This window comes from Labrus mixtus, chromosome 1 (genome assembly GCF_963584025.1).
Source record: "Labrus mixtus chromosome 1, fLabMix1.1, whole genome shotgun sequence".
In the NCBI taxonomy this organism is placed as follows: Eukaryota; Metazoa; Chordata; class Actinopteri; order Labriformes; family Labridae; genus Labrus; species Labrus mixtus.
The window spans coordinates 7,292,403-7,314,420 of NC_083612.1; the positions used below are offsets into that span (position 1 = coordinate 7,292,403).

Below are 22,018 nucleotides of genomic sequence, written 5' to 3' on the forward strand. Positions count from 1 at the left end.
CAGTAGAAGGAATGAAAACCCCGCAGGTTGTTCTTAATGTGCAGGTGTTCATTTCACAGGTTACAGAGTAGAGAGAGAACATTTATAGCTGTGTTTTTTTAATAAGAATAATTTCCTCATGTCCTCTCTCCTCAATGGTTTTCCTTCTGTCTCTTAATGCATCCTAAAGGTAAAAGGTCAAAAGTTGTGGTATGACTAAAAGAAGAGCACATTTTGTATCCCATCCAAAGATGATGCAAACATTTGATGATTTAGAAACGTTTTTCTTTGAGTGTTTCTTCTTGATGAGAGACCGTACACATCACAATTTAAACTTTAAAAATCTGTATCCTTTTTTGTTTTTCCTTGCATCTTATTGGCCAGTTTATTGCTATTCAACCACAGAAGTGTTGTGTATTTCTGGTCCTAACCACAGTTTAAATGTCACATTAACTAATGTGTCCCTAGTCTGTCTACAAACCCCCCAATGATGAGAAAAGTCCATCCTCTCCGTCTTTCACCTGCTCCACTTTTCAGAAAATGTGTGCTCAAACAGGCCGTTTGTATATTTTCCCTTCATGACATCACAAAGGGCAGTAACCCCTCCCCCAGGTGGGTGACACTCCCACAGCTAGGTGTTTGCATCGTAAACAATAGGACATGGAGCGAGAAAGCCCGAGACACCCAAGCCCTTCCAGAGAGGGGGCGTGGTCAGACACAGCTCATTTACATTTACATATATTTTGGGGCGGCAGTAGCTCAGTCTGTAGGGACTTGGGTTGGGAACCGGAGGGTCGCCGGTTGCCAGATTGCTTCCTGTCGAGGTGCCCTTGAGCAAGGCACCAAACCCTCTACCCACCACCAGCTCAGGAGTGTGTGTTGCATGACTTACAGAGTGTAAAAACAGAATTTCCCCTTGCGGGATCAATAAAGTAAATCTTAATATTAATCTTAAAGGTACAGACACAGAAACAGCCTGTTCTGAGCAGGGCTGAAATGGAGGGGTTTATAGGCATGATCAAATACAGGATCAGATTGGAATTATAACAAGAAACGTCACAGACATGTTTTGGGGAGCTCTGAGACTTATTTTAAGTTGTTGAAGAGGAGGGGAATATGTCACCTCTAAAGTTTTTGTTTTCGTCAGGATTAGATTGCAGGGAGCAGAACGTTTGGCAGAGGAGGAAAACTGTTTCAAGAAAAGAAAACATTGAAAGTTTGGATCATAAAGAAGTTTCAGAGTCTGTGAAGAGCAGGCAAAAAATAAAAAACCAACAAGACAAAAGATCTGAAAGTCTAAAAGTGATGTGTTGAGTTTTTTTTACTAGAAAACAGAGCAACTCCAACAGCTGTCAGAGAAGTTTAACGTCCTACCTGTCAGCTCTTTCCTCGTGTGAAACACTCATGTTTGACTTGCTATTAATCCTAAACATCGACACAAACTCCATCTAATGTGCAGTCATCTTTTTCAAACAGTGTGTGTGTGATCCTCTGGCTGGTGATGAGCTCTGCAGTGTGTCGGGAGGGGGGGAATCTGTTTAATCTACCTGTTTTCTGCTGAAACATGCTCTCCTCTGTTACTGCAGGTTATAGCAGATACTCCTGTGCACTACTGCCATCTACTGGAGACAGATGCATGTGCAGAAAAAACATCTCATCCTCCCTTCTCTTTTCTTCTTATTCAGCTTCTTTCAGGCTCTCCTCTTTTGCATCAACTGTTTCAGAAGCCAAAAAACAAACAAACAAACGGGATACATTTATTTATTTTAATTCTGCTACATTTCTGATACAGAAGCTCTGCTTTGTATCAAACATGTTAAACAAAGAAAATCAACAGACCCCAGCCTGACACACTGATACAGGTGCATGCTGGGATATTACATCATTTTTCTATGATATATTTCTGTATCATAATAACATTTGACCATTCAAAGGAAAATTGTGTTTTGTTACATCTCACACAGCAGACATTTAACCCTCTTCCTGGTTTCAATATCCAACAAAACTTTAATGTTTCTCTGCTTTCAAGTAGGGTGAATGTCACTTTACCAAACAGACCGTTTGTTATTTGTCCCATTGAATGTGTCGACTGTACTGAGAGAATACAGGAGTGTCTGATGGTTGAGTTTAGGCTTATTCGGGTCATTTTAACATATTTCTTGGGTTCTGAATGACTAAAGAGTAGAACATGTTTAAAAGTCACTTCAATACATTGTGTCTGCCAGCTGCTATGATACAGGCTGTGGTGTCTTCCACATGTTTCTTAAAGTGGCTGCTGGCTAAGACAAACTAAAAGACTGTTTTACAAATCTGTGTGCACGGTTTTTAATACATGCACAAGGATTTCATAAACTTTGGGAACAGATTTGTAGAACTGTGCACAGAGTTCTGCAAACTGCAGGCACGGTTTTGTAAACTGTGAGGATCTGCAATCTGAAAGTATGAATCCATTCAAGCAGTTTACAAAACTGTTCCCAAAGTTTGCAAATCCATGTGCATAATTCACTAATTTTGGTGCACGGATTATAAATCCTGCACACAGATTTGTGAACCCTGGGAAATCATTTACTAACGGCTTTTATCTTTTCCTTATCTGAGCTTTCAGGGGCTCAGCAGTTCATAAAACATGTTAGCTGATTAATAGAAATGATCTTATCCATGCCAAAGGTTTGTCTCTGGAGTGATTATTTCTGTAATGTTGTTAAACTCTTTTGATAACAATTTGAGCCTGTCAATGGCAGTAAATACACTTCAAGAAGACCAACAATGATCAGTCCATCTGTCCCAGAGGATACCGTTACAGTCAACCTATTCTGGTTCTAGCTGCCAAACAAAATACTTAATGGCTGCTAAAAAAAATTGGTACCTTTTGGACTGTACTGCAGTCCAAATTCTGTAAAGAGCCATCTCCCCCTGGCCCCTCCTCTCTAGAGTCGATGCTCACGCAGGTTGCCATGTGGTGGACACTGAAGCTTCAGTGTTTATCCAGCTCTGCATCGGTCTGTAAACCTTTCTGCGTTCTAACCTCTCTCCATTTTTCAAAAGCATCTCCAATATTGATCCTAGTTTGAGCTCGTTTCTGCTCGTGGAGCTTGTTAGAAACATGCAGACGCTTTTTAGGTCGGGTACAATCACTTCTATGATAATTGCTGCAACACCTGTTGGTTTGACCTGATAACTGGTCTCATATCTGGCAAACCAAGGGGCATCCAAAACAGCTGTGTGTGGGTGCCTTAAAACCGCCTACCTTCTCTGGTCCACACAAATCCAGAGCATTCAGGACCAGAATCTAAAGTTAGAAAGAGGACATACTGGCTGCTGCATTGTTGTTAGAGAAGCCAGCACTTCAACATAGCATGTTTCCGATGCTAAGGGGCGGCAGTTGTAAGGTGTGACCTTCATGAAACCATTTGAAGGGTTAAAGATATCATGTTGTCCTGTGAGGTTGTTAAAAAAACACAATTTTCCTTTAGATGTCTTACCCTGTGTGGAAACATACAATTTGGCATAGTTGATAAAAATCAAGAGCCTGCTAACAAAATGTTACCTAGCACCACACACAACTTAGAAACACAAACGCTCTCTCTGTTATTCAGCTAAATCTAAAGGAGAGCGGTGCATATCAAACCAGATATTATACATTATGATGCATATTAATCAACAGTTAAAAAGTTTGATGCTCAGTGGGCATCCATACCGGTATCTTCCTGTGGCCTGTACAGACGTATAATTAAAATATTTAAAGAAGCGCTTAACCAATAAGCTGCATGAATGGAGAAGATGGTGTCGTCAGCGTATGGGATTATGTGAGGGGTGGAGAGTAAGTACACGAGAACAGAAAGGAACAGCCCAAATGAAACCTTATAAAACAGAATCTGCAGTGACATGCCATCATCTTCAAACTACACACAGTGAACAACAATAAAAATACAGGAACGTTATTGCTAGGCATTCACATTTTGGCTGATGTTACACGTACATCTGCCAGAAATAAATTTTTTACTGGGCTTTGGACCTCAAGACTTACGATGTGTTGTGGGCAAGCAGGTGGCAAAATTTAAAACAGAAATGACATCATGTTATTGACAGTGTGACGTAATCTTCAATGACTGTTGAAGTGCTATCCTTGATGATTCAGTATCTGTTCTGACCAATATAAACGTGGCTGAAGCTCTTTCCGCTCGGACGCTTAGTTCACGGTTACAAACCAAACCAAAAGTACCACTTTATATGTCAACAGTGCAACAGCTTATTGCAACTCATATTAACCCTCGCCTTTATTTGCCCTGATGATAGTATGCCCTGATAAAAGGTGGTTGTCATGTGAAGTAGTGCAAAGAACATCAAAGTCGGTTTGGGTCCAACAAACACGAGACTCCACCCAAGAACACAGGTCACGCTTTGCAAGATCAGAAAACTGACTTTAGATACACAAAGTGAGTGAAGTAACCATTTAACCAATGTAAGAAGGGTACACATTTTATCACCTCACCACAACCTTTCTAGATCGGCTTAACGTGACCTACTTATGCCTTAACCTCAACAAACTTTTCTTGAACTTATTCATGTGTGTCTGGTTTGTTAGACATTATTCAAAGGAGATCTATTATCCTCACTTTCCCCATTAATGATGTCAGTTGTCCCAGACCTGTTAAGTAGCGTTGTGAGATGTGCCGCTCAAAAACCTCCTTATTTGTCCCATACTGGAGTCAGTAAAATCCTTCATTTCAGCCTCTGCCTGAAAAGCTTAATTTCAGTTACTGTCTCTTTAAGCCCCCCCTCCTCACATGCCCACTCTCCTCTGATTGGCCAGCTCTCTTAAGGGAAATTTAAGGGGGGGTTCTAGTTCCTTGAACGAGCTGCCAGGGTGGGCGTGTCCTACAACTTTGCTCCATGCTTTGCTCTAGTTCGTCAGCTGGTCAAGTCTCCCTAAATTCTCATAACGTCTTGTTCAGAGCAGCAGGAAACCGCGTCCTGGGATCATAGCGACAACTGTGTTTGCTTTGTTTACAAAAACATTGCAGAGGTTTAGTTTGGACATCCTACATCGTAACATTATATGTATGAATTTAAATATGGATCAGCAGAATAGATCTCCTTTAAAGCTCAAGTAGAGAAAACTACCAGCAGCTTCTTGAACCCAGGAAATAGCCAATAACTGTCTAAGATTTTGGGGTGCCCAATGATCTTCCAAGGGGGGCCCATATGCAACCCCTGGCCAATCCTCTGGATACACCCCTGCTACTTTTCCTCTAATCTACTTCTTCTATACTTATCTTTTTTTTTTATTGAACAAAGTAAGGATTTAGATGAAAGTCAAGTCTCTCAGCAGTCTGTCTAAAAACACAAGTAGGAACATGTGTGAACACACAAACTACCAGGTCGGCAGTAAAGAGGCAGTAGTGCAATTTAGTTTTTTTTGTACCACTTCACCAAAGTTGACTCTGATGCATAGATTCTATATTGCTCTTATTGTTACCCTGTCATTGTTATATTGCTTGCATTTAGCTGGTTGAAACCTCTCATGTCTTATGGCCTTAATGATACGTGTTTAAATAGTAATAAGCTCACTCTCTCTCTTTTTTGGCTTCGTCTTATTTCAGGTGCTACATAAAATCAGCTGCAGGAATTAGTCCAAAAATGCTCTATTGACTGAGTATTTTTGGTTAGATCAATGGATAAAACGTGTTTGATAGATTCAGCTGTAACGTGTTCAAACCCCCTGATAAACTGACTAAGAGAGAAAAAGGAACCTGCACTTTCCTGCCAGGGCCACCAGGTGGTGCTACAGGCTAACTGCTACATTACTGTGGATCAGCTCTTCTCTTTCTGAGGACAGAAGTCACTGTTTGAAGGATGAAAGGCAGAAGGAGGAAGAAATATGTCATGGTGGATAAACATAAATTTACAGAAAGAAAACTTTTAGTTTTTTCTGTTCAGTGTGAGAAGAAGTTGTTCTTCATGTGAGAGAAGCTGTGCAATCACAGAGTAATGTCGATAAACTGCAGCGTGTGGGGGTATTGTCACAAAGAAGATTGAAAGGGTTGTGTATCTAAACACAAACAGATGTAAGCTGTGTTGGTGCTTACATTTGCTTTACTTGTGCAGATTAACTTCCTGTGGTTCTTCTTTGTTCTTCCAATCAAAGAGTTTTTGATTCATTTGAAAAGTCAACCAAATAGAAAGAAAAGGGAAGAAATGCAATCAACGAGTCTTTAAAGAACAATCATGGTGTCCATTTTTAAAACCTTTCTGCTTATCAATAAATAATTCAGATTGCACAGTGGTGCTCTGGTTGGCGCTGTTGTCTCACAGCGAGGAGGTTCCTGGTTTGAATCCCAGTCTGACAGGAGTCTCTCTGTGTTAAGTCTGCATGTTCTCCCTGCATGTGTGGGTTCTCTCCGGCTTCCTCCCACAGTCCAAAGACATGCTCGTTAGGTTAACTGCTGACTCTAAATTGCCCATAGGTGTGAATGTGAGTGTGGCTGGTTGTCTGTCTCTATATGTCTGCTCTGTGATTGACAGGTGAACAGTCCAGGGTGTAACCCCGCCTCTCACCCAATGACAGCTGGGATCAGCTCCAGCCCCAAGCGATATAGATAATGGATAGATGAATAATAATGAATTCAATCTGCCTGAGAAGAGAGTATGATGTGGTGTTCAGAAACATGAATCTGGATAATAAGAACCTGAGTGATGAATTCTGCAGACATCAGGGGGAGAAAACGATGAGACTAATGAACCCAGCTGCACTTGAAACACGTTGGTTCCTTTGGAAATGTGATGTTGTAAGTGCCAAAGTCCAGTGTCATGCACCCTGGATGACTAAAAAAAACCTTTTCAAACTTTCACGTCACCTCCAGTGGTTTGCTCTAAATCAGAATCAGAACTAGAAGAGGAAAGAGAGAGAGATGACTTTCCTGAACTTTTTTTTTTACAGAGTGGTGCATCCCTAAAAAAAGAAAGAACCAATGACAGAACAGTCGACTGTATATAAGAAATGAACGTAGCCCTCCTGCAACATTTGAGGCCTCAGTTTTAGCATTCTGATTGTCACCATCTTGTTTATCGCCTGGTTAGCAAAGAGCAGCAAAAACATTCAATAAAACTGTCACAACAGTAACAGTTGGGATGTTAACTTTAGCCAGCCAATAACATGCCCTTAAAAAATGAAACCAGGGGACTTTCATTAAAACCAAAAGATAAAATAATAAATGTTTTTGGGAGGCTTTTGTTGGGACTTTTCAATCACAGGTAAAGACGCCTTAAAAGGTACTATGCTCTGTTGTCTTTCTGACGCTAAAATAAATCCATTTAAAATAATAAATCCAAATTTACAAAAACAACTTCAAGTCTTGAGACTAGGAATTTAAACCTTTAACTTGATGTCTACTGATGTTATAAGTCAAACGTAAAGAAGGCTGTTTTTTTTCTTACTCACTGACTTCGACACAATCAGACTCTCGTTTTTTGGTCGTACCAGTCGAGTCGAGTCGTCCTCCAGGAAGAAGGTCCGGATAAGAACAGGGCTTGATATCAACTTTTTTGCTCAACAGACACTGTGTCCAGTGGTTTTTCAGCTTTTTCACTTGGCACAATTTTGCAGTTGGGAGATTACATTTTAAAAGATCAAAGTTGACTACGGTGTGCTAAATTTGCTGTACACACCTTAATCTTAGCCTGACTCCTACTTTTGGTTCAAGAGTCTTTTCTTGTTCTTCATTGTCTCCTCGTTTTTCAGTTTTAGTGTACTACTCCTACTCCCATCTCCACCATGTTCTCCACAGGAACGACGGTGTTGTCAGTCACTAGACTGCAAGCGCGAGGATCAATGATCAAACACTGTGTGCAGGTAGTGCTCATGGGAGTTGTAGTGTCGTAGTGTCACATTGCAGTTAGCCAAGTGACCAGTGACACGTTTGCAGATGTTAATGTCAGGCCATGTTTGAGAAGCTTCTGCACTGACTTCCCCTTTTATCTAGATTCTGAGGCTGCGTTCACTTCTTACATACAGTCTATGGACGAAACCAAAGGAGAGGGAAAAGATTTGCATGACAACATATAGACGAGGCGTTCACTGTCCGGGCTTACCTTTGAGGACAGCGGTCTAAAACAGGGGAGGCTATCATATGAGCTCCATGTGCATCCAGTTTTAAGATACCCTGCTCCACAAAAGCTGTGTAAACTGTGTGATGAGCGATGAAGTGAGATAGCTGGTGAGCTGTTCTGATCGCTCAGCACCAACATACATGTTTAGCAGTTTGTTCACCAACCACAGCACTCAATATTTCAACGAGTTCCAGACGAACTAGCTTCTCTGAGACAAATACATTTTAATGTTTCTTGTTTCCTTGTGAGTTTCTCTCAAAGTTAAAGAAACGGTTAGAAGAAGTGCTGATGTCTTGACAAACTGGGGGCAGGTTTTCAGCGTGAATACTGAAGGTGTCTTTTGAATCTGATCCACATCCTGTATCCTGAGCCGAGGTGTGTCTATGTGCAGGTGGGGGGAGTCAGCCTGACTCCTCACTGCATCATAACCCGGAGCTGTGAGGAGGAGGAGGAGGAAGAGTTCAACATCTCTGTTTTTTGTCGACTCAGCTGTTCAAGAGAAGAAGTGCAACAGCAGCGTGAGTCATCGCCCCTGTCCTCCAGGACCCTGCAGCGTCCGTCCCTCGGGTCACTGCTTCGCTCCGAGGAGGTCAAAGTTCAGTCGTCGGTCTGCAGAGTCACCTCGAGGTCGCCTCCAAACAGCTCCTTATAAAGAGGAGGGAAGTGCGTGCCGACGACGTCAGGGTAGATGGCTCTGAACGCAGACAGCTTCTCTGTGTGTCGACTGCACAGCGAACGCAACGCTGACACCTTACACCTGAGCTGAGGAGGGGAGAGGAGAGGAGGATGCGAGAAGAGGAGAGGAGACAAGGAGATGAGGAAAAAAAAAGGAAATAAAAAAGGATGAAAGAAGATTAGAATAAAGAAAATAGGAGGAGAAATGAATAGAGAAGAGATGTCGAGTGAAGAAGAAGGAAGAAAGATGGTGAGAGGAGGTGAGGAGAGGAGACAAGAAGTAGGGAGTGCAAAAAAAGGAGAGGACACAGATTGCAAAGTAATGAGACCAGAGGAAAAATGAGGCAGGGTGAGGAAAGGAGACAATAAGTGAAGAAGAAGGAGGTGAGAGTGAAGAGAATATGAAAGGAAATGGGAAGAAGGAGAGAAGAGGAAAGCAAAGAAAGAAGGAAACAAGGGGTTAAGAATAAGTAGGAGTAAAGAATGGAGAGAAAAGGAAAGGTAAGGAGAGGAAGGAAGGGATGCGAGTAGAGGAGACAAGGAGACAAGGAGAGAGAGAAGAAAAAGAGTAGAGGTGTCAAGTAGAAGAGAGGAGAAGGAAGAAAGTAGGAAACAAGGGATGAAGAAGTATGAGGCAAGAGTGAGGGGAATATGAAAAAGGAGGAGGGTGGGGAAGGAGGGTTGGAGAGGAGACGAGGAGAGGATTAAGGAGGCGAAAGGGAAGATGGAAAGGGAGATGGAAATAAAGAGGGGAGGGGGACAAAGAGAGGAAAGGAAAGTTAAAGGCATACAAGGAAAGGCGAGGGGAGCAAGGAGACGAAGCAAAGAGAGGAGAGACAGGAAGAGGAGAGGAGGGGAAACAGGAGGCAAGGAGAGGAATAAATGGAGGAGACAAGTGGAGAATAGGAGGGTAAAGCATTATCTCTCACATTTAGAATAACATTACGATTTGAAGGAGATACTGCATGATGTTTGAAATAATGACTTCACGGTTAAAAGAAGAGTTAAGTGAAAAATAAACTTAAATTTAGTGTTTAGTGTTTAGTAAGTAGAGGTAGGTTTGAAAATTCTTGCAGTTCAGAATCTTGCCACCAGAGGGCGTGCAGGGCTATTTTTCAACAGTTTGATCAGTTGCAAAGGTTTAAATTCTGAAAATACATTTCACTGCTTATACTTTTCAGGACTTTGTAATGTCACAGAGTATTTCTTTAGTTTGCTGTTATTTTTAAACTAAAGTAAATGACGTGTGTGCTTCCTCCTCGTCTTCTGTAACCGTGTTGTATTGGTACCTTGATGATCAGTCCGTCCTCTCTCTGGTTCTTCTGCAGGACGTGTTGCAGAGCCAGCTGAGTCTTCTGCTGCAGCTTCTCCACCTGCAGCTTCTCCTGCAGCCACGACCGGTCTGCAGCAAACACAAGCACACAAACACAACCTCAGACGCTTACTCAGCTTGTGAAGTCAGATTAAATCGTCAAGCAAACAGAGCGGGATTAATGCTCTAAAGTCAAAACACACCTGGGCTGAGGAACGTACCTGCAGAGAGCAGAACGAACGCAGAGAACAGAGCGAGCTCGTCCTCCGACAGATGCAGCGAACACATGCTTTTAGCGAAGTCGAACACTGACGAGATCAAGTCATCACAACCTGGAAACACACACATATACACACACACACACACAAACCAATCTTTACACAATCCTGAAAACGAAGCAACATGTTCCACTGCACTCGACTCGGATGAAATAAACATCTGTATGATAACATGAAGAACAGGTCTGAGAGGTTACATGAGATCTCACCTAAAGCTTTAAAGACGTCAGGACCCGCAAATTTCCCGTCGAAGTAGACGGCGTTGTTCTGAGAGTCAAACATGCGACACATTCGGACAAAGACGACCTCCAGGGAGCCTGCAGGGAAAATATGGAGACGCAGCGAATGTTCGTTGAATTACTCAGTGTTATTTGATTTATTCCGTTCACAAGTTAATCAGTTGTGACTCTATTAAAAAGACACTTACTTTAAAAAAAAAAAGCCACTTTACTTATTTTTTAAACAAATTGAAGTTTCATTCCTGGGCACTACTTTCTGCTACATTTCTTTCCAAATGTTCTTAGTATTGAAGGAAAATGTCACACAATAAAACAACATTTATGCGAATTTTATTCATTCGCAGAGCCTGACCGATTTATCGGCCAGCCGATAATATGTGCCGATATTAGGATATCTCGACTATCGATATCGGCTCATTTAATCCCATATATGTGCCAATATTTATAGATTTATTTACGAGTCACATAGCATTTGATTTGAGTTTGTTGCATCAAACTAGCAGTTCTCTTTGTCACCAGCAGTGGGCGCTATATGGATCACAACAAGCATCATCACTCTCCAGAGTGTCGAGCGGTGACGCACGTACACACGCAGTTACTTCCTGTTGAGTGACCATCTTGTCTTCATTAAATATCTTTTCCACAAGGGTTTGATAACTTGATTCAAAACAATATTGTGTATTTATATATCTATCTATCTATCTCTAAAGATTGACCATAGATCTAAGAAAGATATCGGCCAATATATCGGTATCTGATTCCTTTCGCTTCCCAATATCGGTATCGGCGGCCAAGAATATAAATCGCTCAGGTCCTATTTTTTGGACAGCAGTGACTCTCTGCTGCACAGAGAATGACAACATGTCAGGCTGTTCTTGTTAATAAATACTTTCAGTGATGGTTTGAGTCTGCACTTAGGACTTGTTGGCTTCAAGAAAAGGAAGAATCAATATCACCTGACTTGTCTGTGAATTAAAGCATTTGACATTTTTTAACCCCTCGTGTTCCCTCTCACCAGCTTTCAGCAGCACTATCTGGTCATTCTGACAGAGATCCATGAAGCCGTCGATCCGTTTGGCAAACTCCACCACGTACTGTATGGCCTCTGTGATCTTTACCGCACAGAGCTGCCACATCAACTCCTGCGGCTGCAGAGATTACACAAGAGAGATTATCGATACATGATGTGTTTAGGTGAGTTAATGCTTATTGATTAGAGCCTAACAAACATAATTTATTGTCCTCAGGGGGAAATTAGCCTTGTGCAGTGAAAACATGGCTCTATGAACTCGCAGTAAACAGGCATAACACGAGGCATTTAACACTACAAACACATCAAGTAACACATCAATTGCAATGAAATAGATAGATTCCCATATAAACATTGTGAAAAAAAACACACACATGAATACTAAAGGCTGGGGCACTGGTAGCCTAGTAATGCATGTACGGAGGCAACAGTCCTCTTCGCAGCATCCCTGGGTTCTAACTCGACCTTCGCCCTTCGCTGCATATCGTCCTCCCTCTCTCTCTCCTCCCAACATTTCCTCTCTCTTCAGCTGTCCTGTCTAATAAAGGCATAATGCACCCCAATTAAATAGTGTGCATGGCCTCGTCAAACAGGTGCCAGATTTAGCCGTTTCGCTTCTTCAGCAATTCTGATCATAGACTGTAAATATGAATGTTTGAAGCCTGAGTGATGTCACCCGTCTGTTCCTGCAGGGGGCGCTGGAGTCCCGTCGATGGCGGTCTCCGTGCTGGAAATGCTGTCTCAGTCTAACTTTCAGTCAACCTAACGACAGACTGAGAGCTGGAGCTGAGGCGGGTTTTAAGACTCCTGACAAACCGTTACACCGCGCCCACCTGTCAATCAGGTCAGCTACAGCCTTATTGTGAATAACTCTTATCCTTCATCAAGTCAAAATGGATGAGTCATCAAAACATTCACCCCCCGTACAGTGTGTGTCGATCGAGACATGAGCTAATCAGACCTGTTTGGTTTTTTGAACCAGGCTGTAAACATGTTAATCTCTGCTTTTTAGAATGGGTGTGTATGTGACTTCCTGTGCTTCTGCAGCCAGCCTCTAGTGGACACTTGAGGAACTGCAGGATTGAAGGACAGCTGTTCCTTCCTTCTGATCACTTCCACTGGTGTTTTACCACATTGAATATTTAGTGGGGCTGCTCCAAGCCGACATCCCATACCTTGATAATCAGAGCGTCTGATAGTGCCCCCAAGATAAACACGGTACACACACCTTGCTCTGGTAGCTGTCCACTTCATCCTGCGGGAAGTTCTGCCAGCTCATCTGCTGCAGCTCCTCCCTCAGGTACTGACACGTCTCCAGGTGAGACTTGGAGGTGATCTGAGCCAGGTGATCTGCAGCCAAAAATGTGACAGAGAGCCGGTGAGCAATGGAACGACCAGAATCACAGATTTGCCATCTTAAAAAATACCATCAGGGTGTGAATGTGTAGGTGTGACCTGAGAAGTCAGAAGACCAGAAAAGCGCTTTACAAGCTCCAGTCCATTTTGCCGTTTGCAGATGAAAGCGTGTCAAACACACGTCTGTGAACGCAGCTCAGTGCTGACTTAATTCAGAAGGAACACACGGTGACTGTTGTTCTGTGCGGCTGCATCAACGAGTGAATAAAAGACGGTCAAACAACAGCGAGCTAAACAACGAGGTAACAACAGATACAGCTCCTGGATGGAGGGACGGGGACGGGGGAGGAGGAGTATTATGATAAATGTTTCTTCAAAGAAAGACAAAAATCTCCAGGGAAAGTAAAGAGATGATTTCCCCCATCGAGTGCCCCGCCAAGTCCCACCAGGTCCTAATTAACAGACGGCTAATTACCACACGGAGGTTTTAATGAGCTCTGAAGATGAGTTTCCAGCCTCCTGCTATTTAAACAACCTTTCTGGATCTGCTCGCCGCTCACTTCTCTCTCTCTCTCTCTTACTTTGTTTCTTTTACTCTTCTTTGTGGTTTCTTATTCCTCATCTCCACTACTTTTTACTCCTCTTTCCTAAAGATATTCTCCGTACGTGTTTCCCTCCAGCGCTCTACATCCTTCTCACAGAACTCGTCTTTTCCTCTTTTAAAGTTCAGCGTGTGGCCCCCGGAGGTTGATGTAGACTTTGTATCTAACACGGGAGCTAACAATGGGAGTCGGAGCTGTACGAAGTCTGCTCATAACACGATATCTCAAGGAGAGTTCCTCACAAATGTTCATGCCTAAGTCTGCAATCGTTTGACGCATCCTCAACTTTGTCACTAGGGCTGAGCTAAGAAAATCGATATGGTGATATATCATCATGTACTTCTAGCAAATACATGTATGTGCTGCAGATGTTACAGAATCAATACAGCTGCACAGATGTGATGACAGTTTTGACAGATAATTGACCGATGCTGCGGTTCACAATAACTCCATAACCATAGCTCTGGGATTAAAATGTTTGAATGTATTTCTAGATTATTATTTTTTTTTTTTTGATTTTTTACTTTCTTGATTCTTGATTTCTTGAAAAATTTCTGTTTTTACACTCTGTAAGTCATGCAACACACATAGGCTGAAATACACACATGCACAAACAGGATCCTATGGACATGCATTAATGGAGAGATGCCAGAGTGAGGGAGCTGCCCACAGCTGTTGGGGGCGCGGGTGGGGCAGTGGTTAGGACGCGCGCCCCATGTATGAAAGCTGTACTCCTCCAAGCGGACGGCCCGAGCTCAAATCCAACCTGTGGCTCCTTTCCCGCATGTCATTCCCCACTCTCTCTCTCTCCCTGATTTCCGACTCTATCCACTGTCCTATCTCTCTATTAAAGGCACAAAAAAAAAAAAAAAAAATCTTTTGAAAAATAAAGAAAAGAACAGCTGTTGTAATGAATTAATTCTGTGTAGGACATGGTCATTATCTAAAATCTATGTTTATCAAGGTTTGTAGTGTGATCGCGGGAAATTGGGGTGGCAGTAGCTCAGTCTGTAGGGAGTTGGGTTGGGAGCTGGAGAGGTGCCTGGGCACTTCCCGAGCACTGCTGACGTGCCCTTGAGTAAGGTACCAAACCTCCAACAGCTCTGCTGCGCTCAGTATGTAGCAGCACCACTCTGACATCTCTCCACTGATACATGTCCACAGGTCCTGTTTGTGCATGTGTGTGTTTTGGGCCTCTGAGTGAGAGAAGCATGTCTCTAAATAACAGAGTGTGAACCAGAATTTCCCCTAGGGGATTAATAAAGTATATCAAAATAAGAAAAGAAAAAAAAATACCCAGCCCTATCTGTCACTGGTCCATTTGGCTTCTTAAAGAGATGTCCAGGGCGGCGTCTGTTTCCTTTACCATACCATACCCTTTCTGGGTCGGTTTCAGGCTGCCCTGTAGGGTCTGTTTATGCATCTTGTCTTGATAAATCTACATCCTTACATGACAGTTGCACAGCGGACATTTTGTATTACGTTACGTTATGTTTTTTGTAAAATTATGCCCTCCAACAAAGTTCCCTCATTTGGCAACAACCTCTCAAATAATTTAAAATTTCACAGATTCAAACACTAAACCTCTGATGGATTATAGAAAATTCAAACAATTAGGATGAGAATCAAATTGGATTTGAGATCTTTCGGGTGAGAACAGGTCCCCCGAGCCCCTCCTCCTCCCTCATCTCCATCTTTTGACCCCGCTCTGCTGCTTCCTCCACCTTACCGAGTTCAGCCATAGACACGGTGGGGGACGCGTCCCCGTTGCTGAAGGAGCAGTACGGGAAGAAGCCGTTACTGGATCCGTAGTCACACAGAGGCTCCGGTTTGATGCCGTTTATATCGAGTCCTGACTGGTCCGGGGAGGGCTGGAAGTCCAGGTAGAACCCGCCTCCTCCTCCTCCTCCAGAATCTGCCTGTATGTGGAAGAGCAGGTTCAGACATATATAGACTCTTATTGTGAAAGTCTTTTAGTGAAAGTAAAAAACTACAGACCTTGGAAGACACCGATCCTCCTTCAGGTGAGTTCTGTTCGATGTAGCCTCCCAGATCGTCCGGCAGCTCTGTGAGGCCGCCGGAGGAGAGGCTGTAGTGAGGGGACAGCGGCTCGGCCTCGCCCGGGCTCGGGGTGCCCAGGCTGGGGTGGGACAGGAGGAGGGAACCCTGCTGCTGCTGCTGCTGCTGCTGCTGGAGGCGATGTTTCTGCACCTCAGCGTACAAACTGTCCCGCTGCTTCTTCGACATGCGACCAAACTTTACAGCTGTGAATGAGAACGAGGAGAACTTTAGGGAGCTCATAAAGTCATCAATGATTCGATATATATTTTTGTTTGTAACGCACCGATTCATTTGGCAGAGTTTGGCATCCCTGCGTCAGCGTAATTGTTTTTTTTTTTTTTATGTTTCTGTGTTCTTTTTAGTTGGTTTAATTGGTTTCCTTCTCTCTAATGTGTTGTCCCTTGTTAAATCTGTTTTGTGATCTGTGTGTCATGATGCATGTCAGTCTTGCTGGCTGTAAACAAATCTAAAGTCACCTGAACCTGAACCGGTATCATTTACTCCATGTGCCTTGCTTCAGTTTCATGATAATTTGAAAATTTGACCACTCAAAGTTTGTTGTCAAAAAATGTATCTAATAACACTTTTCATATTTTACTTTATTTTTTAAATGTATTTTATTTATTTGCACAGTAAAAAAAACAACAACATATATTTGCACAAAAAACTGCGGCCGCCATGAACCAGTTGCTATGATATACATGAAATGTTTATCGTTGCCGTGGAAACACCGGATGCTACGTCAAAGACGGCTGCATAAGGAAGCGTGAGCTGCTACTGAAAGTTGCCGTACTGTTGCTGTTTGTGCTGCTGTGATAAAAACGTCATGTAAATTATACTCAGATACATTAGCTCGTCTGTAAACATATTCTCTTCCTCAGGTCGGTTTCGTCCCCGTCATCATGACTACGGTCAACTCAGAGTATAACTTCATCGGGTTGGGAGGGGAGTAGCAGAGAGAATCACTCCCACGATTCCCCGCCCAGCCTCGACACCATCTTTTTTTTTTTTTTTTTTTGATTGATAGCCCCCTGGTGGCGGAGTTTACACACTGTTCCTTCAAGATGCAGAAAATAATATTTAGACCAACATATAGAAATTAATAACCTGCATTTTTAACACCTCATTTTTTGAAATAGGACGCACTTCTTTACTAAATTTGACAAATACACTTGCTTGGATTCGAGACACTTTACAGTAAAGTACCGCTCGTTATGACATCACAATGTAAAGGTAGATAAGTGACAATGACACTGAACCTGCTGAGAACCTCGCAAGTTTCCAACTGCTGGTCAGTTTTTAGTTGAGAGGACAAGAACACAGACACCTTGTTGCACACAGAGACACTGCTGGACCGTCTGCAGACTAACATCCTGCACGCCGTGGACTCCTCGTCGGTTCGGGAGGTTTTTGTACGCAATTATGAATAACTTTGTTCTAAAACGTGCTCATGCAAGTGTGTGTCTGTGTGTGTCTCTCTCACCGTCTCGGGACATGCCCACAGCCAGACATTTCTGCAGACGGCAGTGTTGGCAGCGGTTGCGGCTCGTTCGGTCGATCAGACAGTTTTTCTGGCGGGGACACGAGTAGGCGGCGTTACTCTGCTGACTCCGCCTGAAGAAACCCTGACAGAGAAGAGAGAAGTTAGACCTCATTGTTCAGACAGCTGTGGCACATCTGTGACACCATCGGGCCTCCGCTCATCGTTTTCAGCACATTTCAAATTTTTTTTTTTGGAGACATTTTCCCGCTTCTTTCTGGCCAAGATCCCCTGAATGCATGAGCCCCCCCACCCCCGCCCCCACCCCTCTCTCTCTCTCTTGTATTTGCACAGATATAAATCTCCATCGTTTGCTTGTTGGCTGTGAAATAAGCCTCCAGCTGCAGACAACAGCTGCTGCAGCTCAACACACAGGCTTGTTTGGGGAACTAATCTAACAAGGAGAGCGCTTTCTGTGCCAAACGGTTGTGACTGACGCTCCAAAGTGAGTATCAAATGTTTCCTCTGCTCCTGTTTATGAGACTCATGCAGGCTGGGGTGAAATAGATTTTTTTAAGAAACCTTCAAGTTGTTGTGGAATGACATGGGACAGGGATTGAACAATTAGCTACAGCTAGCAACCTGTATGCATGGCATCTGCATGTGTCCATTTAAACAAACACATTTCAAAAATCCAAAAGGTAAAGCTCTTATTAGGTTTCTTTAAAATGTGTACACAGTAGAAGTCAGACTAGTGCACACACTCTTTCCTGTGACTTCACTATAAAAAGGACAAAACACTTCCTGCATCAACTCTTCAAATTGGAAGCAGCTGTTCATTTGTGAGGTGTTAAGTTCTTCAATGTGGCTTTAACTGTGAAGCTGTTTGGTTGCAGAAGACGACAAGCCCCAAATATTTCCCTTTCCGAATATGTGCAACAACAAATGTGTGTTTGTAACATTCTCTGGAGAAGCATTCAGCTCGGTAACTTTCATCACCCTCTCCATGAACTGTGTCTGGATGAGATATATTCATGCTGACCAGGACGATGAGCTGTTAGCAAGATCAGTCACAGGACTCTATCAGGACTAAGTCAACCCTAGGATGCTTTGGTTGCACATTCAAACCAATTTCTCCAGTCGAGATGCTTAATATGCTTAAATAATTCAGACACAAATCTGTGAATTTGTAGTTCTTTGCTTTTGGTCTCAACAAACCTTTTCTGATGTTGACAAGTAGTAAAAGTAGAATTTTATTTTTAGAATATTTTTTTTTTCCCTTAGAGATTACAGTGGCTACTTTTCTCACACCTGATTTTGTGCATCTTACCTTGCAGCCCTCACAGGTGATCACCCCGTAGTGGATCCCCGAGGATTTATCTCCACAGATCTTACAGGGAATGATTTCAATCTGAGCTGCAGACACAGGAAGAAGAACAAATGTCAGCATCATTCAGGACATTACAACATCTGTCAGCAGTTGCTTCACCATCAGCCATCAGCCACAGAGGCAGCTTCATTCTGAGATCTGTTTCTGATTATCTGAAGGCAAAAAAAATACTTTCTGTTAACTCCACATATTTTAAGAGCTGAATGCAAATGCGTTCAAGTTTGGGTCTCATAAGAGGACACATGATTCTCCTGCACCACCAGCAACATCCTCTAAGAAATGTCCTCACTCACACACACAAGTGTCATTAAAGTACGTCTGAGGAAGGTTTTTGACATGCAAGAAAAAGGAAGTGGACACTGGGATGCAGACCAGGGCCTGATCAACCCTGCTGGGTCGCGTGAGAGAGGGTGTCAGATGTTGTGAGACACAAAACACTCAATGACCTCAGGATACATCCCAGACAATGTTAGTTAGCCAAGTGGTTACCTTCAGTGTTGAAAAATGAAGCCAATGCGGAAGTGACAAAAAAAAACTGCAGTTCCTGAAATGTCCACTTGAGGCAACATGACAAACAGGAGTTTGTCTGCAACTTTTGAGAATATGAAAACAAAAAAAATTACCCAATATCAGGTGCCTGGGTTTTCTATTGTTGTGATTTTGTGAGTGATTGTTCCATCATGACGAAGATGTATCGGGAACATCAATATGTCCTTTAAAGTTTTAAATCTGCTGATAATATTTGTTGAATCCTATTTGTAACGCAGTTCATGAAATCAAGTTTCTCCATCTGCTGCTGGACCTTAAAGGAAGAATGAGCGACATGTTCCACATAAATATATCATAAATCCAGTCTATCCTGTGTAAATGTGTCTCTGAGTCATGACTGTCTACAATGAGGGAGAAGCTCGAGTCCCACTGGCTGTGTTGTTGTCAGAGCTGTGTTTACATGGACGGGACGGCTGGCTCCTCCCCTTGTGTTTAAAAGCTGTTTTAGTCAAGAACTAGAGAGAAGAAGAAGAACATACTCACTGATTATTTGGATGTTAGTAAGAGTTTTTAGATCACGCTCATTCTGTGTCTGTTTATGTAGCTAACTAAAGAGCGCTAACATTAGCATGCTAACACAATAATGCAGGACACAGGTGATGGCAGCTCGAGCCAAGGACAATTTGGTCCACCACTTGCGCTAAACTCCTTCATGTGAAAGTGAGTGGAGGTGGATTGGAGGTGTGTCTCTGGAGGAGAGCGGAGGCTTCAGTATGGAGGAGGCGTGGCCAAACAGCAGTTTGTTTTGGTTTCATGCTGGAGCTTCATCTACTGGATCAAAAAGTCACACATTCTTCCTTTAAACAGCAGTTGTTCTCACTTCTACTAATAGTCTTAAATAATCAGTTCATAATTTGACGATCGAGAAACGTGTCGACAGTTTGTCAGACGGACTCTGGAAACACACTGACTGTCTGACGCCGTGTATTTATACACTCAGCATGCAGCTTGTAACAGTGACAGCTCGGCTCTGAGCCGCTAAATTTAGCAGAGGGAAGTTATGTAAGTGTGCGACCACATGAACACAAACACTACACACAAGCTTACACACACACACACACACACACACACACACACACACACACACACACACACACACACACACACACACACACACACACACACACACACACACACACACACGGTGTAGAGGAGTCTGGAGACATAAAGGAAAAGAAGGATCATTTCTCAGCTGTTTGTTTCCAACACAGAAACGACGTGAGTACATTTTCAGACTGATTTCATAAATCAAGTCAAATAAGTTCAAACACTTTCTACGGTTGGTATTAAATCACACAAGGCCAACAACCAAGGGAGGAGGGGGCAGGGGGAGAAACCTCTTTCCAATGTTTTGAATTTGGACTGCAGTACCCGTTTTTAAAGACTAGGTGTCAGAGTCACATATTGCACCTTTAAGTGTGTATTTAAACAATAGTGTGTCAGATGTTCCTAATCTAAAAGAGCATAAAAGTATACATTCAGGAACAAAAGGAAGTTAAGACTGACTACACAAGAAATATTAGGCCTGGTTTTTGGCAACCCCCCCCCCCCCCCACACCCAACCAGCAAGAGTATAAAAGGTATGGCATCACATCGTCAGACGTATGAGGTGGATAGCAGCAGAATAAAAAAGTTCATTGGAGGACACATCTGTTGAGTTTTCAACAAAGTATGATAAACCCCATATGCATGATGTATACCCCCCCCCCCCCCCCTTTTACACATTGACTGTTGAATCTAGCCTCATGTGAACCGACTTAACTCTACTCTCTCCTCTCTTAACCCCACCACCCCACACACACACACACACCTCTGTTTCTGTCCCCTTGTGCCTCTGAGCTCCCCCCCGCCCCGCCCCCCTCCCTCTGAAGAAGGACCAACCACCTGACCCAGTGAATGAACACCTACGTGATCCTCGGCTGAACTCATTCAACCTCAGAGGACTCAGATTAACTCCGGCACTCTGTGTGTATTTCTGACTGAAGTCCTCTTTCTCTTAGCTGGTACCGAGTGAAATCTAATCACACACTGTGAAGAATCCTGAAACAGAAGCTTTGATAGAGAATCTTCCACTTACTCGTAAGATAATCGACCTGAAGACAGGGTCACTAACTGCAAAACTACATCTAGATTCCTGTTGGTGTTATTTCCCATCATGCTTAGTTGTCTGCGTAAATACCACCAGGCAGACTCTGGACGTTTTTTTTCAAAGTCCATGTAAACATACAACACTGGTCCACAGGAAGGCGGGAATGTTTGAAAACGTAGCATCTTCTGTGTGTTTTGGCTTTACCGTACAGGGGGCCTGTGGCTCAGTGGAAGCTCGAGGGTTCGATCCCCAGCTCCTGCAGCCACATGTCCGATGTGTCCTTGTGTGGGCAAGACGCTTAACCTCGAATTGCTCCCGCCGCTTGGTCTCATTACATAGCAGTCCCTACCATCAGTGTGTGAATGTGTAGGTGTGACCTGCGGTGTAAAAGCGCTTTGAGTAGTCAGAAGACCAGAAAAGAAATATACAAGCTCAAGTCCATTTACCATAAACACACCAATTGTGTTTCAGGTCACTGAAAACGCTCCTTTAGTAAAACTCCTTCCAGGGTGAAGATGTTCAGAGCTTATTGTGCAATGCTGTCACTTTTGTTTAGAGATTAGTGCGCTGGCAGACGTAACCAAACTAGCGCTGGTGCTAACGTTGCTAACTGGACTTTTTACACTCTCACACATACACACACAGTTACTCTCCCACTATGCTGACGAGCAGAGACGCCTGATTGGACTGTGGAGGTCACTGCTGCTTCATACGACACTCCAATGACACAAAACCCTGCCACCAACGTCTGCGGTTTTGGACGAGACCCGCTGGGACAACTTTGCAAATGAAACGGCCATTGCAGAGGAATGGAGCGAAAACTTCCGCATTTCAAGGAAATCGTTGTTGACTTAGCGTTCTCATGACAG

At 43.1% G+C, this 22,018-nt stretch overlaps 2 protein-coding genes across 3 annotated transcripts in view; one reads left to right on the forward strand and one right to left on the reverse strand.

Moving 5' to 3' along the window:
* The window catches only part of LOC132980801 (serine/threonine-protein kinase BRSK2-like), a 575,981-nt gene that overhangs the window by 547,342 nt on the left and 6,621 nt on the right, over nucleotides 1-22,018 (forward strand). The gene's annotated exons all lie outside the window — the stretch shown is intronic.
* The window catches only part of LOC132981939 (nuclear receptor ROR-alpha A-like), a 90,495-nt gene continuing 70,201 nt past the window's right edge, over nucleotides 1,725-22,018 (reverse strand). For both annotated transcript variants that reach the window (XM_061048132.1, XM_061048217.1), the window contains 10 exons: nucleotides 18,452-18,537; nucleotides 17,125-17,266; nucleotides 15,579-15,844; nucleotides 15,310-15,499; nucleotides 12,851-12,972; nucleotides 11,608-11,740; nucleotides 10,563-10,670; nucleotides 10,297-10,407; nucleotides 10,053-10,165; nucleotides 1,725-8,850 (listed from right to left, as the gene is read on the reverse strand). In XM_061048132.1, the coding sequence (XP_060904115.1) occupies nucleotides 8,686-8,850; nucleotides 10,053-10,165; nucleotides 10,297-10,407; nucleotides 10,563-10,670; nucleotides 11,608-11,740; nucleotides 12,851-12,972; nucleotides 15,310-15,499; nucleotides 15,579-15,844; nucleotides 17,125-17,266; nucleotides 18,452-18,537 (1,436 nt within the window). In that variant the 3' untranslated portion in view covers nucleotides 1,725-8,685. The remainder of the gene's footprint in view (nucleotides 8,851-10,052; nucleotides 10,166-10,296; nucleotides 10,408-10,562; nucleotides 10,671-11,607; nucleotides 11,741-12,850; nucleotides 12,973-15,309; nucleotides 15,500-15,578; nucleotides 15,845-17,124; nucleotides 17,267-18,451; nucleotides 18,538-22,018) is intronic.